Below are 27,018 nucleotides of genomic sequence, written 5' to 3'. Positions count from 1 at the left end.
CCCCTCCCTGCCCATTTAATCTCTAATGTTCCAAAAAGGAGAGAGAACTTTTTTTTTTATCTTATTCGTTTTTAAAACATTTATTTTCCCAAATAAAATATGCCATTGATAGGCAATTTCCAGCCTGTTTGTATACCTGCGAATGTGTCTTATGAATTGTCTCATTCAAACAGATGTCCAAGTTGAAAGACTCTTTATAACTTAAGCATGAGTAAGTGTTCGTTTCAACAAAATAAGTAATTTAAGACAGCCTGATTTTACAGTTTATTTCCCACATTTGGGCTGTTTGGATAGAAATGGGAATGGTATGTTTGTATCACTTTACCATATTTACATAAGGAACAAACAGCCCCTGTTTCAAATCCTTTTATTTAAATCCATATTCATTTTTAAATTGATGAAAATATGGATAATATCAGCCTTTTAACTAAAGGAAGCTGCTAATGGACATAGGCCTGTCATTTTGCCGATGAATGAGCCTGAAATTGAGTTGAAGAGGTAATGTATATTAAATAGTCTTCACTGTCTCCGAGGCATCTTCTCCATGGGTGAGATAATTCTTCATCAAGGTTATGTCCTAGGAAATCTACACTTTCCAGGCTTTAAAATGGAAGTTGGTGTCCATCTGTGTCCTAGAACTATTTTCGCTTGTAGATAGAGCTATAGATATTGTTCTCTCTGACCCATTTTCTGTATGTCCCGGCTTTCCCATTCTCCTGTCAGAATATCCTGCTTTTCTTCCTGTCACCTCCTTCAAACAGGTTTTCCATGCCATTGATGTCTATAGCATAGAGCATTCAAAGCTCAGAAGCTACATTATCACCTTTTGTTGTTGGACACACCTTTGTGTGCCGTGACACAGACTGGTGCCATTCCCCTTGCCCTCTTTCAAGCCATGTGGGGATGAAGCTTGGAAATGACCTTCTCATTATAGCTTTATCTTGAATAATTATCCACGTTTTAAAGGTGGAGATAATGATCCGTATTCTTGAGCATTCGCCAATTTTTTTCTTGTAGGTGTAGTTTCACATTTGCAATATTCAGTTTGCTATAGATAATAATAATTGTCAACCAGCCAAGACAAAGGTTGGTGGATATCTTTGCCAGTCAGCAAGGGTTTTGACCAATGAAATTGTTACTCATGATCTTCCCTTCATTTTCATGGTTTGTGAAGGGCATGATGAACACACCCACATCTCCAGCTAGATTCAACAGAGACGTATTCAATTACCTCAGGTTATGAGTAGAAAATGGGACAAATATTACCTGCGGCAAATATACGAGCACGAGTACAAAATGGTTTGCGAGTACACATGATAAACTTGAACATGAGTGTTAAAAATCTGAGCAGAAACAGTAAAGAATACAGGGCAAATCAGTGCTAACCTAAGTGTGAGAAGGGAAAATTTGAGCATGTACACACATTCTCTTGGTGAATAACTCTCTCATATTTCACAGTAAAATAATGTGATGCATTGCATAACTTAAGGTGGAAATGACTCAGACCATTAACCAAAAGTGCTATAAAAGAGTCACAAATGAGTTACTGTGGTGAATAAAAATTTACAGATAAGTTAAACTTCAATCACAAACAGTTGGCTTCTTACTCAAACATACTGTTCTACCTTAAAAGATGAGGTGCTTCTGAATGAAAACAAACAGGAGGGGGGTTTGTTTTGTTGTAAAGTATTTTAGAGTTTAGTTTACCACTAAATATAAAAATGAGTGGGAACTAGTCTAGATCCAATGTAGTGCTCTGACCCGATACGTTCATGGTGCAAACTTCTCATTGAAGGTTGATTGCAAAGAGTCTCGTCACGTTTGTAGATAGCTGTTGATAAACATGGTGATCAAGCATCTTGTTTTGTCTTTGTCTTGCAATGTAGATACCATTACATTCAAATATAAGGGGGTGCTTCTAATTGATTGTGTTGGTGTTAAATGAACTGGAGCCTTATCTTGCTGGAGACTGTGACTCAGTGTTTCTTTTACTAGTTCGGTGTGTAGGTGGATCACCTCTCCATTTCCATCTTGTTTGCATTGATTCTTGGAGCCCTTCTGCAGCAGGTTGGAAGAATAAAGCCAGGTAGGGTCCGGAGCCGACCTGGAATTACAGGGGACATGGTGGGAACACACCCTGGAGGGGGCGCTAATCTGGGCGATATGCACTTCTGTGTTTGTGAGTTTATATATGGAGGGTTTATATGCCTGAATTATCTTTTGAACAAAGCATAATACAGGGCTAACAATCAGGACAATGTTAATTTTTGGCCTATATATTTCAGTGTTAAAGTGAACAGTAAAGAAGAACAGTTTGTGTATTCCTGAATGATAACACTAGGTTGGGGAATGATCCTGTAAAAATGCATATTGACTGGTATATAGCCTGCCCAAAACTAGGCAGTGTTTCTTGACGTGTTGCTGGCCCTTCTTTCAGTTCTAAGGGCAAGGCCCACAGTTCCTGACATTGGTGATGTTTGAGGTTGCATACACAGAGAAATATTTTCTGTTCTGTGTTGAAAACAGAAATGTCTTTCTCATTTCTCTTTGGCTTTACTGTTCATAGACAGTCGGTTGCTATCAGCACAAAACAGAGACATGAGCTTAACTTCAGTGACTCAACACCTGTTAAATAAAATACAGAATATGACAGAGAAAGGGCATTCATATTCAAAGGTATAAGTGCCTATTAAGTATAATGCACTTTCAGTTGTTAAAGGACTGTACTGGGACTAGTGCTGAGTAATATTCCCTGTCAATATATTCACAGTTTTTAAATGTGCATTAATTAAATTCATGGCCCCCTTTTTACTAGGTAGTGCTTTTGTAATGTAAAAGCTCCTTTTACCTGACACAGCTTGTTTTCAGGAGACATACCCAGACAAATAAAGCATTTTTGCAATGACTTTTTTTTTTTTTTTTTTTCTATTTTAAACTCTGCTTCCGAAACTGTTTGCAGCACTCTGAATGTTCTGAGTAAAGCACACAATATGGAATTGAAACCTTAAGACAAACAACATGCTTGGCAACAGGAACAGTGCTAATTTATGGGTATTATAAGGGAAGATTATTTTAATTAGTACTTTAAAATCACTGTATGTAAATGTCATAGTTCACAACTTTAGACAGTATACACCAGTCAGCCAAAACATTAAAACCAACACCTTGCCCATTTTATCAGCTCCACTTATATTTTCATTTCTATTACAAGCGATAATATATCAGTAGTGCTGCTGGAGTTTTTACAAATTGTGTCCACTCATTGGCCAATCTATTAGACACACCTAGCTTCTTGGTCCCCCTTGTAGAAACACTGTGTCACTGACACTCAAATCATATCTGCTCTGCGGTGGTCTGGTGGGAGTCCTGACCTTTTAAAGAACAGGGTGACAAGAGCGAGAAGTGGCCTACATTCTGTTATTGTGGAACTACAAAGTGGCCCTGAATGATCAATGAAGCTGATAAAATGGGAAAAAAAAAACATGTAGGAACAAGGAGGTAATTTTAGTGTTTTTGAGGTTGGTGTATTCCCCAGCCCTTCCTGGAACTCATTATTTACACATTATTTATTTTTATTTTTTTTCCTAAACTGCTTCGTCCTTTTCAGAGTCACAGTGCATCTGCCTGGCCATTAGGTGCCTACCCGGATTCACTGGGTGCAGGAACACACCCCTGACAGGGTGCCAGTCCATCACGGCACCACAAGCTCACCCAGTCACTTACACATCTCTGGACACTTTGGAACATCCAGTCCACCAACTAGTATGTTTTTTTTGGATTGTGGGAAGAAAGCTTATCATGCAGAGAACATCCCAAACTCCTTCAGAAAGCGTTCAGAGGCTGGGATTGAAGCCACAATCTCAGGATCTTGGAGCTGTTCGATAGCAATATTAATTCAGAGTGGAACTAAATGTTGTTCATAAGCCTATGTCAGAAGGCTGTAGACATACCTTTGGTTCAGGTGTTTCAAGGTGCACTTTTTTGTTGACAGATTAATTTGGTCTCCATAGTATAACATGAGCAGCTGCACATCAATGCCAAGATTTGTTTAGAGGGGTGTAAATCCCCCATTGTTGGGCTGGTGAGCAGTGGAACTTAATTCACTAAGTGAATGAGATGCAATCAGTGTCGTTAGAGAGGAGTTGTAATCTAAAACAAATCATGACTGAATTCCCTAATGTTTTGGTGTCCACAAACATAAGGCCATATAGTGTATAACATAATGAGGTCACTGTACCTGGGCTGAGCAGAATTTTTTGTCCTAGATAAGTCACCAAAACAAAAAAAACCTGACACAGAATGGCCTATGTAATGTATCTCTGCTTTCTTTGCGCAATTGGGCAGTGTTTTGTAATGTCTTCTTAAAGCATGTTTAACGTATGTTTATAGTCTAAATTGGACCTGTCACTGTTACACGAAAGTACTGTTACTAGAGCCGTGATATTCTAACAAATATTACCAGTGTTTTCAGTAGTTTTGCCATCTCCTCGCTCATTATCTGTTAGGAAGGACTAGAGGTCATTGAGGGCTGGATATTGTTGGTGGGGTAACGACTCTCATTTCTGTCATTTTCACCAAGAATCCCTATCCAGTGTGAATCCATCATACATTTTACTGAAGTGTGGTAAAATTACTTTACAACAGGTCTCCACATAAAACAAATCCCCTCCGAATAGAGCTTATCAAGTCTTTTTTTAATAAAATAATGACAAAGATTAAATTGAAATCACAACTGTGAGTGCAGTTTATACTACAGTCACAATAAAAAGTTTCTGACCAATATTAGGACTGCAATCTAAACTAAAATCACAATGGTAAACGTTCTGTCCCGTATTGTTACTACAATTTAAACTGCAATCACAATCACACATTTTCTGACCATTGTGACTGCAATTTAAACTGCAATCACAGTATTGACAAGAAAGATTGCAATTAGAGGTTTTACTCAAGTTGTTTAGCCGTAGTTGGAACCCACACTCTCTGAGGATCTCCACAATCTCCTCAAATGAGCAGTGCCTAATTGCTTTTATTGGAACAACACTAGTCAGACAAAGACTCGGGGAAGAAAAAAAAAAATTCATTTTGACTGGTTTGCATTCATTGCAACCCCCACAATCGCGCTTTAAGTACTTGGCCCTATTGTGTCTTTACTAAGCTCTGTCATTGTTAATCAGTTTCTTTAGCAGCAAGTGCAGCACAGCTCTTTGGACAAACTGGTAATTATCTACTCACTTCCCCTTGCTGTTGTTTCTCTACTTCCTCGTGTCAGGTTCCCTTCAACCTCACTCTGGCTCACTCTTCTCTGTGTGGCCTCATACAAGCTTGTTCCTCTGTGATGTCAAACTGGAGAACCCTTCTACCCCTTCTAATGTACGTAGTTTGCTAAAGGTGATTGTATAATCACAATATAAAACAGGACCCTAACAATGGGAGACTGTTTCTGAGGTCACCTTTCTCAATGTCTAGTGTCAGTTAGAGGGGTATAAAGCCCCGCCTCATTGGTCTGTGGTGCAGTGTAATTGCATTCTCAGAGCTCTACAGACAAACTGGTAATTGCCATCTCCTCACAATTCACCATGCTGTTGTTTTTTCGCTTCTCTGTATCATGTCCTATTCAGTCTCACTCTGGGATTCTCTTTTCTACCTGGCCTGGAGGGATTTATAACAAATGAATGGTCAGTGTTACGGGTGAGAGATTGAAGGAATAAAGACAGAAGAGGACGCTGCAGAATTAGGCAGTTAGTTGGTGTCTCTGTGTGAAAGGACAAGGGACGTCTTGTCTGGTTTTTGAATCACTTTATCGCTGTTTTTTTGTTGCTTGGACAGGTTCTTTCTACAGTGGTGTCAGAGACTGAGTAACTGTAGGATGTTTGTTTCCATGGTCCACCTTGCATTCCACACACACAAAAGAAAAAAAAATCCATAGTCTTTATTTAAACAGGATGCTATGAAAATTGTATGTTGCTGTTTACTATGGCACAATGGTCTTAGTCTGGCCTGAAGAAGTAGTGAATAACAGAGCTAAGTCTTATAGGCACTGGTGATGTAACAATCTATCAATGCACCAACCCAAACAGCAAATGATCTGATGCATTTATGAGACACAAATATTCAGTCATCTGCATGACTCCTCTTTGTATGCTATACTCCTCCTGTTGCAGTTTGCCAAATAAATGTGTTTAATGAATAATAATGCAGCCACTGTCTACCAGTCATCCAAACAGTAGCAGCCAAGGAAACAAAGTTATACACTCTCCAGTTGGTAACAAATCAAAGGTGTGGCAACATTTCAGTTTGCGCAAAAAATAACGAAACATTTGTAAATAACAGTTTCATTTGCAAGGACATGTGGCCGTTCAGTGTAGTGGAAAATGAAGGCTTTTGTGAGCTGCCGTACATAAAGCCGAAATACAGCATTCCCTCTCAACAACACTTTAGTGAAACCTGCATACCTAAGCGGTATAAAGAAGTTCAGGAGGGCATTAACCCTCTGGAGTCTGAGGCTTTTCAGTCACGTCTGAGGTAATCTGCCATAGAGCTGGGTGATATGGCCAAAAATGTTATAATAATTTTTTTTTTTTTTGGTTGTTGTTTTTTTTTTTTTTTCACACTGTGAAAAAGGAAATCCTTCTAAAAATGTATAATGTATATAAAAAATATATATATATAAAAAAAAAATGATATCTATATCTTGTGTCATGAAATCATTCTTGGGGCATTACCACCTCACGTATTTAAAGAAGTAGTAAGAGTAAAAAGATTAAGAAGAGTTCAAAATAATTAATTAATAAATAAATAAACACCCCCCCCCCCATGTGATGAACTGTAAACATATTGAACTTGGGCTTAGAACAGTGTTTGTAACAGTGGGAAAGCTAGAATGCTTTCAGGTGTGCACGTTCATTCATTCATTTTCTTTAACCGTTTATCCAGTTCAGGGTTGTTGTGGGTCCGGAGCCTATCCAGAATCACTGGGCACAAGGCAGGAACAGTTCTGGACTTGGGAGTTTGGCCATGTTTATTTAGAAGAAGCAGCCTGATCTGTGGTGTCGCATCCATTTAAAAAAATTGTGAGTGGAGAAAATTGTGTGAAGAAAAACCACTTAAGGCACCAAAAAGTTTCCTGGGAGAAAAATACACTTTGAGTTAAGACACCTTGTGAGAGAACAGTCATAACAGTGCGGTTAACTTGTCTAGGGTTCTCCCTGCACACGAGGAAAAGTTTCTGCGCTTGTGTTCTGACAGGGGGTCACCATACCAGACAATTACACCCCAAAACACAGAGTGAAAAGGAGACTATAACATATTTAATATATATATATATATATATATATATATATATGCATACACACAGGCACTTGAATTAAACCCATTATAGTCTTATTTACATTCTCACATTCATGTGGTCTCCTATGTTCATTTACCGTAAAAGCATGAGTTTACATGCCTGATAGCGTGCAACAGGCTCTGCTAACTGGGAATAGAAATGAATGTTTATTGAGCTCTATTACCCAAAGCTTTTCATCGTTATTAAGCAAAAAATAAATCATGAAAAAAATTGATATTGTTTTATTGCCCAGCACTAATCTGACATGCCTTGACATTTTTACAAATTTCACATAACCAAAACAAGCTTGTTCCCAAAAAGCTACACATACTGTATGTGTATGTCTTTATGTATGTGCAAATCTTTTTCTCACTGAGAACTCTCTCTCTGTCTCATTATTTTCATTATGAATTTATCTGCTCTGCCACCGTTGCGTAACTGTATACATTGTTTCTGACAAATTGCCAATTGTGCTGGGTGTCTGTTGATTGAAATATTGAATGCATTTCGCACATAACAGATGTTTTTGTATTATATTGAGCTGTGAATTTAAGAGAAAGCTTAAAGATTTTTGTGTTGTGTTTTTGGTTTGGGTGCACATCAGTTCATTTTAATAAGTAATAAGCTACACCTATTTCAGTGAACATAGCCTGTGCACTAAATGTGATGGAGGCTTGTTGTTTATTATGTGGACAGGAAGAAGGGTATGGATTTGTGGTTTGTTCAGTGTTCGTGAACACTGCACAAACTGCAATCAGGGCCCAACAGCAGTTGTTGGGTTTAAGCTACTCCTTTCTCTGACTTCAGCACTTCAGGGGATTTGGTTTGAGGCAGTTTGAGCTTAGATTGCTTCCATACGTTCAGCATGGTATACACCAATGGAAAAATAAATGCATGGAATACAGATTCAACCCACTCGCCCCCCCACCACTCCAATCCTGCCCCCCAAGAACCCAATGCCTAAACTATTAATCACGTTTGAATGTTTCAAGCCGCTCAGGGCAAAACATATGACAGCTGGTTTTGATGATATTTTATTATCGTTCATTTGAGGAGCTCAGTGCTAAGCGTCTGCATTGGGAAATATTACCTCAGGAATTTCTCTTCTTATGTTTTTGTCTTCATGATTTTCTTGCCATTTTATTCCATTTCTTTAACTACACCATTTCCTCATTTAATATAATTCGTGCTCACTCCAATTGGGCCATCAAGGTGTAATACACATCTACAGAGATTTATTTTTATTAAAATTGATCAGAAATGATATCTGACTGCACCATAGGGAGCTACTCAGGAATATTTATTTACTGTAGTCCCTGCTGTTTGTCATGTTTGAGTTGAAATCAGATATACTCTACCCCGCTTCCACAAGTTAACATGGTTCCCTGGGGTCTTAATTTAAAGTTTGTGACAGGCACTAGCCAAAATTACACAAGGGGCAAAAAAAAACACACTGTTTTCTTCCTGTCTAAATAGCCCGGTACACAACAGCTGGTTTCAGTGCTTATTCCTGCTTACTACTTCGCAGGTAAGCAGCAACGTCAACCAAAACACACAGAAGCTCTTGTTTTTGCTCAGTTCTCTTTCTTCTTCAGTCAGGATTTCAGTGATTTTTGCTTGGTTCTCTTCCTTTTCTGCTATCATTTTTGCTTACTTCTCACATTTCTGCCCCATGCTATCCCTGTTTTCTGACTTATGCTGTCCACAACTGACTGGTTGGCCTTATTTTACAGTAGTGGAGAAATATTGTCAACAATATTAAAACGATCAGACTCATATCTGATTGTACTATAAGGAGTTACTTGGAGATTTTTTTCATTCCAGTCCGACTTGTTTCTGCTAATCAATTTACAGAATACTTTATGGCCCAAAGTTTAACCTCTGGTGACTTAACATTTCTTCTGATGTAAAGGGTATTAATAGGCTGTATACACCTCTATGTTACAGGCTCTACTCTCCTAGGAATGCTTTACTCTCTATATGTTAAAAGGCACTAGGTGATCCTCTGCTGCTCTGACACAGGAGGGCTTTATTCTTCTCCAGCCCATGCTTTCCATTGGACGTGGTGATCTCAAGCCCTTGTCTGACCAGTTCTGATGCCCACAATGAGTGCACCTCAATGAGCTGAAATCACGTTATAAAGTATTACAACAAAATTTTGGATAAAAAATGTATTTAGTGTAAATGTTGTTAAATGGTCAATAATCATATTTGATGGCCCTATAAATAGCTACTCAGTGACATTTTACAGAAGCCACTATTGTTTATTCTGTTGACACATGGACTGCATTTCAGATGTCAAGCCATGCAGTATTTCTGCTGATTTACATAAGTGTGGAAATGTTGCATTTCCTCTTTGAAATGTGCATTAGCCTCTCCTAAGCAAATTTATTTGGAGAGGCATAACCCAGTTTCTGTCTCACTCATTTAGTCTTATTTAGGCTCTCCAGCTGGGGGACGTTTAGTTGGGTGTATTGGTGCACAGACTTGCCAACCCTGAAAGATCCTTAGGCCTAAACAAGCACAGAAACAGCAAACAAAAATCTGCCACCTTTCCTGGCTCTGCAGGACACTTATTTCCTTTTGGTCTTCTTGCTGGAGCCTGGGTATATGCTCACAGCTCTCATCTCGCCTTTTAAGTGTCAAGGGCTCGCTTACTCAAAATGGAAACATTGTAGTTTCACTGCCATATGGGTTAATACAGCTCCAAATATCATATTGATTTTATCCCATCATCTTGGATGCCTGCTTAGCGGAAGAGTGTGAGCCCTTCTTTTACATTCTGTTTTTCACTAAATTCTGTACTAACCGACAGCATGTTTCTTGTGTAATACCTGAATGTCTACAGCCTGTCTGATCCCACTGGGATGTTGCACAGCTGTTGAAGGAGTGAGAATGCTCCCCCACTGTCCTCACCTCCCTCTGTGCTCATTACCCACCTATAAGATGGAAGTCTACACTGTCAGTTCAGTGGGTTGGGCAGACAGCCGTGGGCAGAAATGAAATAGTTCCATCTTCTCTTCCCACACTGTGCAGTTGGGGGTGAAAAACTAATCTCTTCAGAAACAGAAGGACAGAAATAGAATATGAAAGTACCTGATTCCAGGCATTGTTTTCAATTCAAACTGTTTTAATACAATTTATTTAAGTGCAATAATAAAAAAAATTGCATTGTAAAGCAATTTTTCCCCTCACTGCAAATGTGGTTGATTAAACAAACACATATTCTTGTAATAATGCTATCTAAAATTGTGTACATTTTTAAATTAGCAAGAGCTATAATTTTAATGATAGTCTAAATTTATAAAGAGCAATTTATTAAAAAGTTGTAAATGAGGTAATTTTGCTTTTATATAACAGAGATAGAAAAATCCAAGACCAAACTGAACTATGTACATTATAGCCACAATAAAACTCAGAATAAATGGCAGTTTTAAAAATCTTGTGTTGTTGATAAAATTAGGCCTATATAAGATATTTGTAAATGAAATTTTAATCATAATATTGGTCAGAAAAATCTTCCCCAAGTTGATAATGTAATAATGTGCAGTTCTTTGTCATTGTACAAAGTACAACCAAATGTGTCTTATGCATTTAACCCATCTGTGGCAGTGAGCACACACACACACACACACTAGTGCACTAGGGGCTGTGAACACAAACCCAGAAGGTGTGGTGAATTTTGTCACTTAACTAGGCGTATGACAGTAAATGCCATTGATTTTCATGCTAAATAAAAAGCCAAAGACTAAAACTAATATTTCAATATGATGTGTATATGATTCTTAGCAGAATATGTCTCACATGAAAACTCATGAAATTTTTTTTTTTTTTTAATATGTTCTGCCATGTACGTAACAAATGTTTCTTGAGTCTGCCCACACATTGCCTACTCTGTCTATGAGTGGGCAGCAGACTGAAACTAGTATTCAGTTAACCTTTACACTGGGAACATATAGTTATTTTTGCTTGATGACAAGACTTAGAATATTACTGTTCCTGAGTGAGTTTAATCATGTCAGTTTAACATGCTAGTGTTTTGGATGTAGGTTTGTACCGTGGATCGCAGTGCATGGATGACAGTGGCCCAGAAAGGCAGGGGACCAGGCCATTCACCCTGAGGGGCTCCATATATTTCCATTGCTTAATAGGCCTGTTATATCCTTGTGTAACAACGTCAGAGCTACTAAAGATATCCTAGATGTTTGTCCCAGAGCAGGAAATGCTGTGACGCTCATGTACACACATCATAGATGCTCACACACTCCTTCATCAAGCCAGTGATCCTTCTCCTGATTTTTGTCCTGTGATGTAATAGGCCATGTGATATGGCCCAGTGAGTTAGTATGTCAGTGCTTGAGTCACTTGTTCTTGATCACTTGTCTGCAACCTTGTTATCGGGTTTGTTTGTGAGAACAGTTAATCAAGCTGGAACAATCCAGACAAGTGCAAAAAGTCACACTGCAAAGTCACTGGTTCAGAAAGTAATGTGTTTGCAGTAATCCATACAGTACAATTAGATATTTAACTTTTATTTTATCTGATTTCCAATAAGTAGCAGTTGTACCTGGTTTGTAATGGGTCATTTAAACAATGAATTAAAATGTACAAAGTTCTACTTCAACCACAAACAAGGTACAGTGAAACATACTGTTGCACTTTTAATAATGCAGAGCTTCTAAATTAAACAAAGCGGAGGGAGATTTTGTTCTGCTGTGAATCCAGAATTCCCTTTAAAACTCCACAACTGTGCTAACTTGTTGAAAAAGGCTAGATTATATCCACTTTAAAGCAAACATTTGCAAACATTAAGACATTGTTGTGGCCTATTCAATCATAATTCAGAACCAGAACTATCCATTGAGATTTTGATGACCCATGTTATTGGTTTTAGACTACCTGTTAGTTGTTTAACCTTTAGCTACCGACAGCCAATTTTAATTAGAAGGATTAATCAAAATCTGCATTTTTACTTCAAATGCTTTTCTGAACTGAATATCTGTTTCTGTCAAATTTCTGATTTCCTCTTTTCTGCTTCTCTTGATTTTGGAAACTGCAAGTAAAAGATGGCAAATAATGACAGCTGATAGCTTCATTCCCACGTCCCGGTTTCTGACTGTTTTTGCATTGATCAGAGCAAGTCACACACTCCCCTCAGTGACAGTTTTACATTTGACAGCACTGAGCACTCCTGTAGCGTGACAGGTGACGGGTGTGAAACTAAAAGACCATCTAGCACTGGATATCTCCAAGTAGTTTATCTGCAGCTGACACAAATGGTGTGCCTTAAACCATCTCAAACTGCTTGAAAGTGCAATCAATAGAATGCCACCTTAGAGTAGCTTCTGGCTTGTCTTTTGACCTCATCAGCAGAGTATGCTCTTCAGCAGTTAATTTCTATGTTCCAGGTTCTTTTTAGAAACAGCCACCACCTATAAGCCCTCAGGAATAGAACCATTAAAACAAGTATGTATCATGATGTTTAGGAAGAGATGCTTTCCGTAAGGTGATCTGTAGTGGTTTGAAGCTCAGGTTTCTTAATTTCCTCTCTTCATGTGTGGACTGGAAACAGATACCCACCCAGAGTCCTTCTTCCAGGTGAACCCGACACTTCTCTTCACCTCTTGAGGTAGATTTATCTGAGTCTCGCTGAAGGCTATGTCCTCTGATATTTTCACACAGTATGAGAAACTGTCAGACAGGGTAGAATAATAAACCCTGATCTTTTCACTAGTGTAGTCTCATCTGGAATATTGGGTAGAGGTGTGAGATGAAGACTAAGTTGGTGCAGAAAAATGTAGGGAATGCAATGGTAGCAGGGCTTCTGCAGTTTCTGTAGTTATGAGCCAAAGCGGGTTCTACTTTCCTGTCTGTTTTGTTGGCATCAGGAAGTAACTGTTGTCTCATGCTTGTGAGCAATGCCTTCTGCCCTTTCCATTCTTTCATTTATCTTCTGTAACCTCTTCTTCTGATCTGAGTTGCTCTGGGTTCCTGGACCAGGCACAGGGCACCAGACTTTCACCAGTCATATACAGACTCCCATCTGAGGGCAATTTCACAAAGCTAGTTCACCTACCAACATCTAGTAATCTATGTACCTCATGGTACTTTGACCAATGCGTGTCAACTAGATTTTATTACTATGTTACTATAGTATAAAAAAAAAATCACAAACCATGGTAATAACACTCCTTCATGTGCTGAGCTTAGTCTGTTGGCGCAAATCCAGATTGCACCATTTACCCAACCGGTTGTGTCCCTGTTGGGTACATGGTGTACACCTGCATGTAACATAGACTAAATTGTCCTTGCACTTGCAGTTTGAATCTAAAATAAAACTGCTTGTCTATAAAATACATATACCCAGAACTGAAAAAGTAATATTCAGCAGAACTGCTTTGGCTCTGTACTCCAGAGACAGGCCTATAGATTCACATTTAGAGACTGTGGTCAGCGTGTTTCTGAATAATAGGGACATCCCTCCACTTAAATCAAGTGAAATGTATTGTTACAATAAGAGTTGAGTAAGAGGGTTTTCTGCTGTATGTGGCACAGCTCTCCCATTGTGTAATCTTATCTTTAGCAAGGTCACCTCTGATTCACAAGCCAGATTGCCCCCAGTCTACCAGTGGGAACTACACACGCTGTTAGCGCCTGCTAAATATATCACTGCGCTCTATTTCTTGCACTACGTCACGGACTTTTTTTTGTGTGTGTGTGTGTGTGCATTCACCGATGACTCCAGAGGCAGGTTAATGTACAATAGACATGGCTGCATGTTATAGGCACAGTGTTATACTAGGGTTCTGTTCTTGTTTTATGTATTTGTAGTGTGCTTTACAAGTTTTGACTCTGATTTAAAAAAAATTAAAAAATAGTGAAAAATGTCCTGTGTTTGTTTAGTGCCCTGGCTCTGTAATTGTGGAAAGAAACTAAGCATCTCTCTGAAATGGCTCAGTTGTTCCCCCTGTGTATCACTGGATATGCCACAGGGAATAAATGGCATCTGGAGGCCCTTGGACAGTGGAGAGATGAGGATGTTGCTCTCTCCTTTCTCCATAGGTGGATAATATTATCTTATTTTTGCTGCTTCTGTTGTATTATGTAAGGTGAAAGTAAACAAAGACCCAAAGTGCTACAAAACTGAACAGTTTTAGTTGGAAATTTAGTTACTGTGGTAATTTAAGAAGTGAATAAAAATTCATCAAACATGTACAAAATACAATCTGCCTCTTATTCCAACGTAGTGTTCCACCTTAAAAGATGTATAGCTTCTGTAGAAAAAGTTTTTCCTGTTTTCCAGAATCATCTTTGATGTCTGTTAATTGGGTAGATAACAGCCTCATTTGATTTGGGTTGTGCATCATGATATTGTGTTATGCAGACGCATACCTGGCAATTCAGATTTTACTCTCTTTGCACATGTAAATTTTATTTTTGTCTGTTGTTTTTGTACTTTTGGATTTGTCACCGCACAAGAGGTGGCTTCAACTTTGAGTTGACTTGAATTAATAAGAGTATCAAAGACATTAATTGTTTTAAATAATGTCTTACAAATTCCTTGTAAACTTGCTGTGTGCCAGTATAATTATCTGCTTTTAAACATTCTGTGTTCAAGTGCCAAGCTTGAAAAAAATGAATGCTCTGGTTTTGTTGCAAAAATAAAAGCACAGGAGTTTTACTCATAAAAATAATTGTATTTCAGTTCCAGTGCTAGTGAGAGAAGTTAGATTCATGCATAGTGTACATCATATATTGTGAAATTGTTTGAGTTTTCCAAAGTTATATGGTTGCTGTTTGCCCCTAAGCTGCTTTATCAGATGGTGTGCATGGTGTTTGATTTGTAGTATTGCTGGGAGAGAAATCTGTGTCAGCTGGTGGTCCCAAGTTCATTACGTTCCTAAGTTCTTTTCTCTCATTTTGTAGAAATACCAAGAGGCTGTACATTTTCATTTAAAGAGCAGCAAAACCCTCCCTTCAAGAGTGCCATCTGATCCATGCCTTTTCCCTGTCGCCTCCAAGCCAAGCGAAACAGCGAGCTTTAGGCAGCTTCCTACTTTGCTTCTAGTTGATTTATTTCCACCCAGTGGTTCCAGTGCATATCTATCTCTCGCTCTCTCTCTCTCTCTCTGTGACTGGCCCATATTTGATGTGAAGCTTATCACTACATGTGTTGGTCTCCTCTAGGACAAACCACCTGCTCCATCTGTGAGGAGAAGACTCCCAATTACAGTGTGTTCCCCATGACTCAACAATATCTGGCCAAAATACCACACAGATAAAGTCAGCTGAGAGCAGGAACAGATGGAAGCAATGCAGCAAGTGAATAGTCAGAATATCAGCTCAAGTTTATATTAAAATGGGTAATTGCTTTTTATATCAGGAACTGATGGAAGGCTTGGTGTTGTCCTCAGACCTGTTGAGCTGTCCAGTGGCATTGTGTTAGCAGAGGTTTGAAAAAAGGAGTGGTCACCCTTCAAGCTTTGGGAGCATTGTATGTGATTGGGAGTGATGTAATTCATGGATAGAAGAGGAAATGACTAACGGTGTTTTCTAATCATGTAGTTCATTTGCTCTGGTCCAAAACAGTTTTTATGTTATTATTTATGTATATATTTATTTAACATACTAACCCTCTTCTGAGCATTTATCGACTTTCATTAAAAGCATGATGCATGTGATTTCCCCATCCCAAAGCACTCAGATATAATAGACAGTGTGATTTGGGTATACAAAAGTTTATGATAAAGTGTAATTATTTTAATTAAACTGTTAAGAAGGTTAGCATATTTGTATTGTGGGCAAGCCTATGTAATAATTCCATTCATTCATTATCTGTAACCCTTATCCAGTTCAGGGTCGCAGTGGGTCTGGAGACTACCTGGAATCATTGGGCGCAAGGTGGGAACACATCCTGGAGAGGGCACCAGTCCATCACAGGGCAACACACACATACACTCAGTCAGTCAGTCACTCACTCACTCACACCTACGGACACTTTGGAGTCGCCAATCCACACCAAACTCCTCACATACAGTCATCCAGAGAGGGACTCGAACCCACAACTTCCGTGTCTCTGGAGCTCTGTGACTGCGACACCTACCTGCTGCACCACCGTGCCGCCCTTTAATAATTCCACCATAACAATAATTCAGTATAAATATATATGGGGATTTTAACTGTATTAGTAACAATGGTATGATCTTTAACCACGTTTTCAATATTCAGAGTGCATTATTTACAGCATCAATCACTGACTCACGTTCATTACAGGGCACTGCCATCAGTTCATTTACTCGATTTTAAAGTTAGATTACTCATATTAATGTTGACAAAGCCAAGAGGTTTAGGTTTGTCAGAGATATCTTTTTTTTTTCTGGGAATTTTTCTATGTCATTTTTATTGTTCATATCAATATCGGAATTATATTGTATCGACAGAAACAACAAAATATACCGTGATATAAATTTTGGCTATATCGTCCAGCACTACATTTACAGTATAGTAAAATCATGAGGCAGCATCACACAGCAGTTGGGTTTTATACAACTGTGCCTCCCAGCACCACTAAAGAGTGGTAGGAATGTTAGCCTAATGAGGTCTCTTTGTTTTTGCTGAGAGCTTCAGCAGTGAGGACTGAATTTGCTGACTCCTGGGGTGTGACCCTGGCAGAAATGCAGCTGAGCACATCGATTCCTAAATTGCTACACTACGACCTCTTGGAGAGCCTGCCGTAACATCAGTGATACACACAGTAGCGGTAATGATAATAGAGGTCCTAATGTAATAGTCTTATTGATAAACCACATTGCTGTTGCAGTGCAGAGGGAAGAAGACCAATTTGCTGTACTGGGTGCTAGAGTAGCCTGGAAGAGCTAAACATGGCCAGAAGGTAATCATCTATCTGCTGCTCTGAAACCCCAGAGATGTGTGTGCGTACCTCTAAGGCATTGATAAATGGCTATCTGCACTGAACAGGTGAGAATGGTGCTATGATGTTGCTGCTTTTTCCCTGTAATCCTCTCAAAAATCTTCTGTCTGGAGTGGAAAGCACAGTTTGTCTAGTGGTGGCAAAACTCTAGCTGCTGATAAAAAAACATCTTGGAACACAGGAACGTTTTGTGACTGTTATTGAAGGCCAGCTTGAAGACATCAACATTTAAGCACCTTAAGTTCATGGTCAAATGTGAAATTCGGGATCCAGGGGTGAAGTTGCAAAAGTTCTAAATTCTTATGCTTCTTCCTTTGAGCACCAGGAGTGTTAGTCATCCGCTGGGAGTTGCTAAGTATCAAAAATCAGGAATCTAGACAGCTAACAGATTTTGACTTGTGCTTGAACAGTTGCATAAAATGAATTGTTAATCTGGCAGATTCTGGCAGTGGTCACTACAACAGGCCACCAGTCCTCGGGCCAGAAATCCAAATTAATGGATAGTCCATCCTTATATACATATATAAGACTTTTAATGACCTGTTATTTGCAGTTCTTTATACAGAAATTATAATCAGTTAATATTTTGTATAACTGTCCCAAATTGCTTAATTCATCCTGATTCTAGTGCTACACTCCTACTTGTCACATGGAACCAGCCTGAACTGTTCCTTTTGAGGCTGCTCCATGACTCAGTGTTGGTGGAGGCAGTTGGGCTTCAATAGCTGGATTATAGGTAGCTAGATGAGATCTAAATTTTTTCCCTTTTGTCACAGCGACACTTCTGGTACAGATTTTGCATATTGCCTCGTTTGAATTGCCTGGCTCTCCCTTTTCATTTGGTTGAAAGCTGAAATGCTCCCAAACTGTCAAAGTCGCGTTTGTTTTTGTGACTATGTTTGCTGCCATTGTGTCCATTTTATAAAGCAAAGACTGACACACAGCCGTTAAGATGCCAACAGTTAGGAGAAATTACACTCCTAACCTTTTTATGATTTTTTTTTAAACAAATGTATTTAACATTCATTACACACACACACACCAAACAAAAAAGACCATGCAATGAAAGGGAAAAATGTATACATTGCGGTGGTGACGGTCCTTGCCATTCCTTGTGGCTGGTTGGTTAATAGCACCGTATTGTGGTTATTGGGATAGCCCTAGCCTTATGAACTAGTGATGGGCAATATTACCACAAATCAATATCATAGTTATATTTTACCTCAGTTATGATAATTGATTATCATAATTCAGTGACGAGGCTTGTACTATTATGAACAGTGTTTGTCTCTAACACAGTGATTTCAGTAGTGACTTACAGCATGTAGTTCTTTTTTAGTCAATGTATAGATTGGTTTGTTCAGATTACAGTGGAATGTGCCTCACTCCTCTTGTCACCACACTTTATATGTGTGTTCGAAGTACTGGGGAGACTGCAGAACAAGCTGTTCCTTTCATGTATTACACTGTGTACTGACTGCGATTTTATTTTCCGCTCTGTGCCGCGCACTGTAGGAGATATAGACCCCCTATTGCTACAAAATATTCCTCTCCATGAGGGGCCTTGCTTTAGCATTTTTTTCTTTTTTTATTATTATAATTGTTTATTATATTATCTCTCTTCACCTGACAAAAAGTCCTGTTTTATTTTATTTTGTTTTGCTCACACATTAATGCTATTACTTTCTATGACTATTTTGACATATTAGGCCTAGTGCAGTGTCCTGCTGCTTGAAATAAAGTGCTTTCCCTCTAGTTTCCCTGAACAATTCATATGAAGCTGAGGATGTTTCTGCAGGGAGTTGAATGAGTTCAAACTGTGCCCTGCTATCTCTGAGAGTCAACCTTTTCTCCCAAGGTCACTGCTGTTTCAGCTGAGGTTTTACAGGCAGATATGACAGTTATGGCCTGCTCTTCGAAATATTGGTACAAGCTTTTTATGCACTCTGTTGTATTATATTATTTATTTTTTTATTTATCACGTTTTGCCAAATTTTCTCCCAAATTATTAACTGTTTTCAATTTAACCTGCCCAATGAGTCGTTTGATAATGCAGTGCCCATGAACAGTTTGTTGTGCCAAATGAAAATGCTAACAGATCAGTATTGAGTTTTCCAAAATGTTTGTAACTCTAAGTACTTCATAAACTTGCACTTAAGAGCTTTCTTAAAATTACACCTGTTTCCAGAAACCCTTCATAGCTATCGTAGTACTTAAACACTTTGGTAAATTAAGAGTATTGTGACCCATTCGTAACTACTAAGTATTTCTTATTTTGAATTTCATTTGCAGTTCTGCCATATCAGCTGATCAGCTGGTGTTATGCAAGGCAACAGCACCTTTATATAAAACACGAATACATGAAAATCAGTATTTCTTTTTAAAAATGTTATTGTATTCTATTTGCATCATGTAACATGTAAATCAAATCTAGCGTGAATTATGTAGTTAGTACGTTCTTATTATTAGAGACTAGTGTGTATCATAGTGTGTATCTTTGTAAACTGGAACATCCAGTTTGCCATACTTAATGCCAAGTATCAGTGGGACAGACTGCATTCTGGGGTAATCTGATATACAGTAATACCTTGACTTACGAGTTTAGTTCATTCGTGACCGAGCTTGTAACTCAATTTGCTTGTATATCAAATTCAATTTTCCCATTGAAATGCTATTCATCTGTTCCAAAAACCACACCTGTTTTTAAATAAGAAAAAGTTACTTTATACATGACAAGTAATGTATGAAAAAATGATAATACATAAAAGAGAATGTAAAGAATAAACTGGTTCTATTAAGTGTATTTACCTTGAAGATCAGACGAAGATGTTGTCGGAGAGGGTTTGAGAAGATTTATATTTTGTGCTCTATTGCTTAACTTAATTTACTCGCTACACAGTTAATGCTACAATGCTACAAAAAACAGTGATACGACAGAGATGCTTGCATGGCAAGATAACCAAGTGACTGAACGCTTGCTGGGCTACCTTTGGCAGGTGTCGTAAGCTCACTCATAACTCGGATCTCGGCTCCCATCATAAAGAAAATATCGACCACGGCTCGTATCTTGGAAAATTCGTAAGTTATTCACTCGTAAGTCAAAGTTTCACTGTATTTCAGAGAAGTTACCTCAACATCTGTACCTCAACCTTGTGGTTGAAGGCATCAAATCCTCACAGAGAAGGCACTTCCTGTGACCAGGTGTCACAAAACTTTTGACCATATAGTGTGTCACAAATAGTAGTTATTTTACTTCCTTTTTTGTGTCTCAGGTGACCTTGTGTTTGCACACCTTTGTCTTCCAAAATATTTAAACTCAGAATTGTGGTCAGTGATTTGTACAATGTTTTTTTTTTCTCTCTCTCTCTCTCTCTCTCTCTCTCTCAAATCATTTTGTGAAACTTAATCTCTCACTTACTTATGTTTAACAAAATACTCCACACAAGAGGTACTGTGGTTTCATTTCCCAAACCTTTAACTTTAAATATTTTAAATAAATAATGTCAAAACCTGAATAACTCCTACTAGTTATTCTTTGGAAAACAAATGAAGCCTGTGATGAAAACACTTACATAATTACATAAGTTAGATTCCAGGAAACTTGTGTGTTACTGAGTCTGTGTTTGTTTGCAATTATAATAATTTTGTTCTTTTATAGTTTAAGGACACATTGTCCACAATACATAGTAAAATGCGAGGAAAATAGTGCTGTGTTTGGGAATACAATAAATTACATGACATAAATACCCAAGTTAAAATATTATTATAACTTATTAATGTAACATGTTATTTTAATGAAGCCCATCCGCTTGTGTGCTGTTTAATGCTGTTACAACATTCAAGATTGTGGACCTTGATTTCAAATGCAGCATGTAAATGGTTCTTTAAAACTGATAGCAGGGAAACCAATGGATAAATTAATGAGCAGCAATTAAAATGAACAAAATGCACAACTCTAGTTAAATTGTCGACTGCTGACCTTGTAGTGTTTGGCTGAGCTTTTTTTCACATTACTTTGGACAATTCTTTTGAATGACTGCGTCTCCTAGGATCATATGTTGTATGAACCTAACAATTTCTGATTTTTTTTTCTTTACTTCTCTTCCTTTTAGGTCCTCCATGTAACTGCAGTACAGAGGGCTCAACAGATCCACTGAAGTGTAACCTGACTGGTCAGTGTGATTGTATAATGGGATACACAGGGCTACAGTGCGATTTGTGCGAAGATGGATACTTCACCAACGGCACCAGTGGCTGTCAGCAGTGTGGCTGTGACTCATATGGAGCACTAGGGCTATTATGTGATAGGTAAGACACTTTTGGGGCTACACACAAACGGACAAACATGTCATTCATCATCTTCTCTGGCTGCCAATGGTCTGCCTCAGCACAGTTGAGGGATGTCTTAAAAGCATACTCTTTGGTGATTTTTGGGCTGTGGAGATGTTCAGTTGAGTTGGTTATGCTTACTGTAGGAGGAGTCATCACCTAGGAATATGAACAGTGCGACAAGGCATCGCTATTCCTCGTGTAGTAAATGTAAGATCCCTAAGAACATATTTAAAGGTTTTTCTGCAAAAATGTATTATTTAACATTTATTATATTTCATGTGTTTATTATTCGTCTATTCCTTCTATTACATTAAAGCTGTTAATGTGCTTCAGGTATATCAGATTTCTTATTTTCTTATGAGCTCAAGGAGTAGAAATACACATGAAACAAGCCCACATTAATATTTTAATGACATATATTTTTTAAAGGCCTGAAGCACTTTGTAATTTGGTGTTATCCATTTGCTGGAACTGCAGTTAAATACTGTGATCTTGTGATAGTTGTTATTTTGACATGGAAAATAATCATTGCTGCAATAAAGTAACCTGTGGAAATATCGATTACTAAATAGGTAGCAACTCCATATATGCTGCCCGCATGCCCAGGTGAATCACTCTCAAGCTCTAAGGTATATAAAGACTTGAAACCTTGTCTTTTTTATCTTAAATGTTCTGTGGTCTGTTGTCTAATCTGCACTAAGCTCCTGTATCTCAGATAAGGCAGTTGAAAGTGGAGCTTGTACAAAACAACCGCAGGTTTCGCTGATAATGACCAATGCTTTTGTGCTCCATAGCAGAGATATTTTGTGGAAGAGGCAGGTCATGAATGTGAAATTTTGCAGTGCTGAATATGTTTATGGCGACATGCTTTTAAAATTAGTATGGAGATATTTGCGTACATGGAGGGAACCTTACAGTAACTGTTAGTTTTGGGTTTATAGATGTTAATAAAATACATTTTTATCAGCACAAATGGTTTTTTTAGTGATATAATACATTTTCATAGTGTGTCCTTGTGAGCTATTGTTCTAGGCTAACTGAACCCGGAGATTCTCTGTTTGAAGTCCAGTCACTACTTTCCCTAGGAGGAGACTTTTTACACTTCAGTTTACCACTCGTTATGGCTGTGCAGACGTATAACAGAGCAGAAACAAGAGACCAGAGACTCCACTGAGTAAGCAAAGTTGATGTTTTATGGACTTAGATCTCAGTATCCAAAATCACCTTCACTCTTCATGAAGCTCACTGCAGAAAGTAACAAATTTTTGTATTCCAATCTGTTATAATGATAGGAATGAATAATTGTTTAATTGATATTAACATATTTGAATGATCAGTTAATATTAAAGACCCATTGTGTGAACTGCTGAAGTTTGTGGCTTAGAGCTGTGCACTGAAAGTAATACATTTGTTATGATGAAGCTAGTGTTTGTCTAAAGGCGGTTTGATAAAAGAGGAAAATGTATACTTTAGGATCAGATATGAGCAAATGAAATGGTGGAGTGTTCCTGCTCTGTAGTTCCTCCACTGTGCTTCTTGTCTGTCCGGTTCCTCGCTGCTCATTTCAGCATTTATATCACATTCATGTAGTTGCTGCTCAGACATGTCACATGCTCTGACTGGTCCTGTTTTACCCTTAGAGCACCAGAGTCTACCTTTTGTTGTCGTCCTGTGTTTTTGAGTTCTTCTCAGGTCATGGTTCGTTAGTCTTTTTATTCCTGTTTCGCAATGGTATTAATCTATTAATTCTCCTCAGGGCAGAGTCTGTTTGTGTTTATGTTGCTACTGATTATATAACAGGGCTGTCACTACAGATTATGTTTAACTGAGAGTTTTGTCTTCCTAACTGTTATAGTCAGTGTGATCAAAATAAAAAAACAAATGCCCTACAATTAATTAAATATATACTGTTATAACTGCCAATTTTAAGGACCAAAAAGTGGACTTGATATTTTATATCTTGAGCTGTTAGCTCCTGTATCATAAATAAGAGTATATAATAACTTGCCATGACTTTTGTTTGCCCTGACTTATGTACAGCCAAATGCAGTTTTAACACCTCCTTGTCAAACCAGTGTGTGGTGTTTTTCTTTTGTTTTGTGCTGTTTTTTTTATTCCCCTATGAACACATCCTCTATTGGATACATATATAAATACAACACTTTCCTTCATTTTAATGCACAAGTTGTATTTTTTGTTTTGTTTAACATATTTAGTGAATTTAGAGAACATATATTACTATTCATCGCTTTGGTTTTGTTTACAGAGAAAACGTAGCTATTTTTCCTTAAGTTATGTTTTGTTGATTTTCTTTCTTTTGCATCCAACTCTATTGATACAACTCCAGCACATCAGAATGAACCTGAACTAATTTTAAAATTGGCCAGAACGGTCTGGCGGATTACAATAATCCTCTTTTGTTCATACTCTTTGTCTTTAAACTACCTGAAACAATCCATCCATTTTCCCTCAGAACATAAATGGCTTTTTCTACTGGAAAAATATTGCACGCCAGTGGGAGTGACTTGCAAGTAGGTCGCAGAAATCAGTGGCAATTTCCACTCTTTACTGCCATACCATTCACTGGAGACCACCATATAATAGTGGCACGTAATACATCATTTATTTGATGCCTGTGGCATAAAAACGCAGTGCATTGGTCCACAGAAAGCTGTTACCCCACACCCTGGTTAGAAGCATAGATTATTATTGTAAAAGCTCTGTGTTTTTCTGATTTAGTGCAATGTCATTTTTATCTGTAATCTATAGATGGATTTGCGATATAATGCAGTGCCAGAAATTCAAAAAGATGGTTTTATATCTTTCCAACAGTAGCCTCTAACTGTTGTTTTTGCTCATGGTGTATAATTTGATAGTTTGACAACTTCAGTTACCCTTTGATTTTTTTTATTAAATGAAGAAAGTGTGTGTGTGTGTGTGTGTGTGTGTGTGTATATATACTTAATGTATGAATGTAATGTAAATATTAGGTTATTTTGAAATTGAATAGTTGAGTAATCTTGGCACTTATATAACTCTTAGCCTACATCTTCTATATCTGTTCTCAGAGTAGTCTGAGCATGCTGCCAAATGGTGTGTGCTCCTGGCAATGCTTGGCAGGTTTAGAGCCATGTCAGGTATTTGTCACTGTCAGGGGAAGTTTTTATTTATTTATTTATTTTCTTCTTCTTCTCCCCACCTCGCTGCGCTTATATTTAGCCTTCCAGTGACCTGACCCACTGACAGAGCAGTTTGTGGCAAAGATATTGCCTTCTAATGTTGTAGGAGCCCAGATATACTCTTATTTATTTTATTATGTTGGTGGTTTATTATAATGTTGGTGGTACTATTTTTAGGACACTTCTGCAGTTTCATGATGGCTAAATCTACTTATGAATGCATTTCTTATCAGGATCATAAAGAGCTTCATTAACATGGTAAATTAGTCTTTCATCAATGATCTCTGTTGTGTTAAGCCAAATGGAAAAATTTTAACTTTAATGGCTTTTGTGAATCTGGTTTTGATGAAACATGCACCTTTGTTTTTAATGAAACAAACAAGCATCTTCATGCACCTGCTGAAATCATATCATGCTGGCAGTTATTTTTTTTACTTCTGGGTCATGTGCTTTGCTTGAAGCTATGCCGTTCCTCAACAATGTATATTAATTTATTGATTCTCTGACATATATTATGATAAGGCAGATCACCATGAGATTTTCTGAACATACTGTGACATCAATTATCATGACATCACTGTAAGCGTTTCTGAGCTTATCGTGGGTATCATTATTTCCACAGCACTGAACCACTGCATTAAAAACAGGTTTAGGGGAGCTCTTAAAGTGGCTTAGCCATCTAAAGGCTCTCTTGTTGATGGAGAATTCAGATCCTGGGTTCAAGGACGTGTAATTGGCCATGCTTAAACCGATGTACACTGCAGTGTTTCAACAAGATATTTTAGGCCAAGTGGAAGACCCTTGAAATGTAGAATGCGAATGTGTTGACAAACAACATCAAGGATTGGAGTAGTGTATTTTCACCAAAGTATTTTTTAAAATTCTGCTTATGTTTTCCATACATATTTAAAAGTAGCTGAGTTTCTGTGAGAAGCTAGAAATCCTAGAAACCTGGATCTTAATGGATGCCGCTTATCCAGTACAAGCCAGCTCGTCTCTGCCACACACTGCTACATCACACTACTTTCACTGTGAGTGAATCCAGACCTGAATACAGATTGAGAAATTTTAGTGTTGTCAGAACCTGAATGCATACCATATACAAAACAACAGTGAAATTTCCCAATACATTCTCAAATACTGCAGGTACTCTCTCTATTAATATCTGAATCTCATTTAAGCTGGACAGCACATATGTGTTTAATCAGGGGGAAAACCCTGCACTGTATTTGATGAATTAAAACAACACTTACAAAGCTTTTTACAGCAGTTTTAAGATGATCCACTATTGAACTTAACTATCTCTGCCTTATGTAAAGAATTGTAGTGTGATTTCCTCCCCTGTCAGTGCATGTGTAGCAGGAACGGAGTGTGAGCTTGAAGTTAGCATTGCCATGTCTGAGTCAAGACACTGTGAGTAATTATAGCCCCACCGCAGCAGACCGCCTGCAGTTAGAAACTGGATAGCCGCAGTCATGCACATCTCAGCCACCCGCTTCTGTTTGACTTGGAGCGGACACAAAGCATCCAGCCGCTTCAGCTTCTCAATCCTGGTACAGACCCGGCGGTATGGCAGCTCTTATATTCACCAGCTAAGCATCAGAGAAGGGTAGCATCCAGAAAGCAAACTGTCATAATCAACCAAATACCATAGGCCTTTTTTAGAAGAGAGGCTGTTGCAAATTTTCTTCACTGCTGTGTTTAGGTGCCTTACAACCACGATAGAGAGTATCATCACCAAATAGAAGAATGCAGTTAATTCTGTAAATATGTCTCCCCTGTCTTTTGTCTTTACCACACCTAACAATACACACATTTATGACACACTTCTAAAGTTTATATTGAAAATTAAAATAACAAAAGTTAAAAATTAATAACAAATCAATACCCTGAACGATCACAGGATTAGGAAACACTACCTTGTATCTACACTCACTGTACATTTTATCAGCTCCACTACATTTTCCTATTCCCGTTTCACTTTGGACCCCCACAGTACCTCCACAGAGCAGGAGTAATTTAGGTGGTGGAATGTTTCCCCTGACACAAAACAATCCCACGTTACGTACTGGGCTGGCAGAGCTGTGTCTGGGAGACTGTTACTGACTTTGGTTGAGGCTGTAACTTATGTTAGGCTATTAAACCTTGGCAATTAATATTAAAACTGTATCACTAACCATCAGGGATTTTTACTGCAGTTTACAGTGACACCAGTAACCATTACATATCTAAAGGAAATAAAGTATGAG

General features: G+C 38.1%; 1 protein-coding gene across 5 annotated transcripts in view; it reads left to right on the top strand.

Moving 5' to 3' along the window:
- si:dkey-220k22.1 (multiple epidermal growth factor-like domains protein 9) overlaps positions 1-27,018 on the top strand; it is a 120,140-nt gene that overhangs the window by 833 nt on the left and 92,289 nt on the right. For all 5 annotated transcript variants that reach the window (XR_010800376.1, XR_010800377.1, XR_010800375.1 and 2 more), the window contains exon 2: positions 21,371-21,566. Coding sequence is in view for 2 of the 5 variants with exons in the window: in XM_066660724.1 (XP_066516821.1) it covers positions 21,371-21,566 (196 nt within the window). In the remaining 3 variants the exon portion in view is untranslated. The remainder of the gene's footprint in view (positions 1-21,370; positions 21,567-27,018) is intronic.

The sequence above is a fragment of the Hoplias malabaricus genome, chromosome 2, assembly GCF_029633855.1.
Source record: "Hoplias malabaricus isolate fHopMal1 chromosome 2, fHopMal1.hap1, whole genome shotgun sequence".
In the NCBI taxonomy this organism is placed as follows: Eukaryota; Metazoa; Chordata; class Actinopteri; order Characiformes; family Erythrinidae; genus Hoplias; species Hoplias malabaricus.
This window is presented reverse-complemented; position numbering and strand designations above follow the sequence as displayed.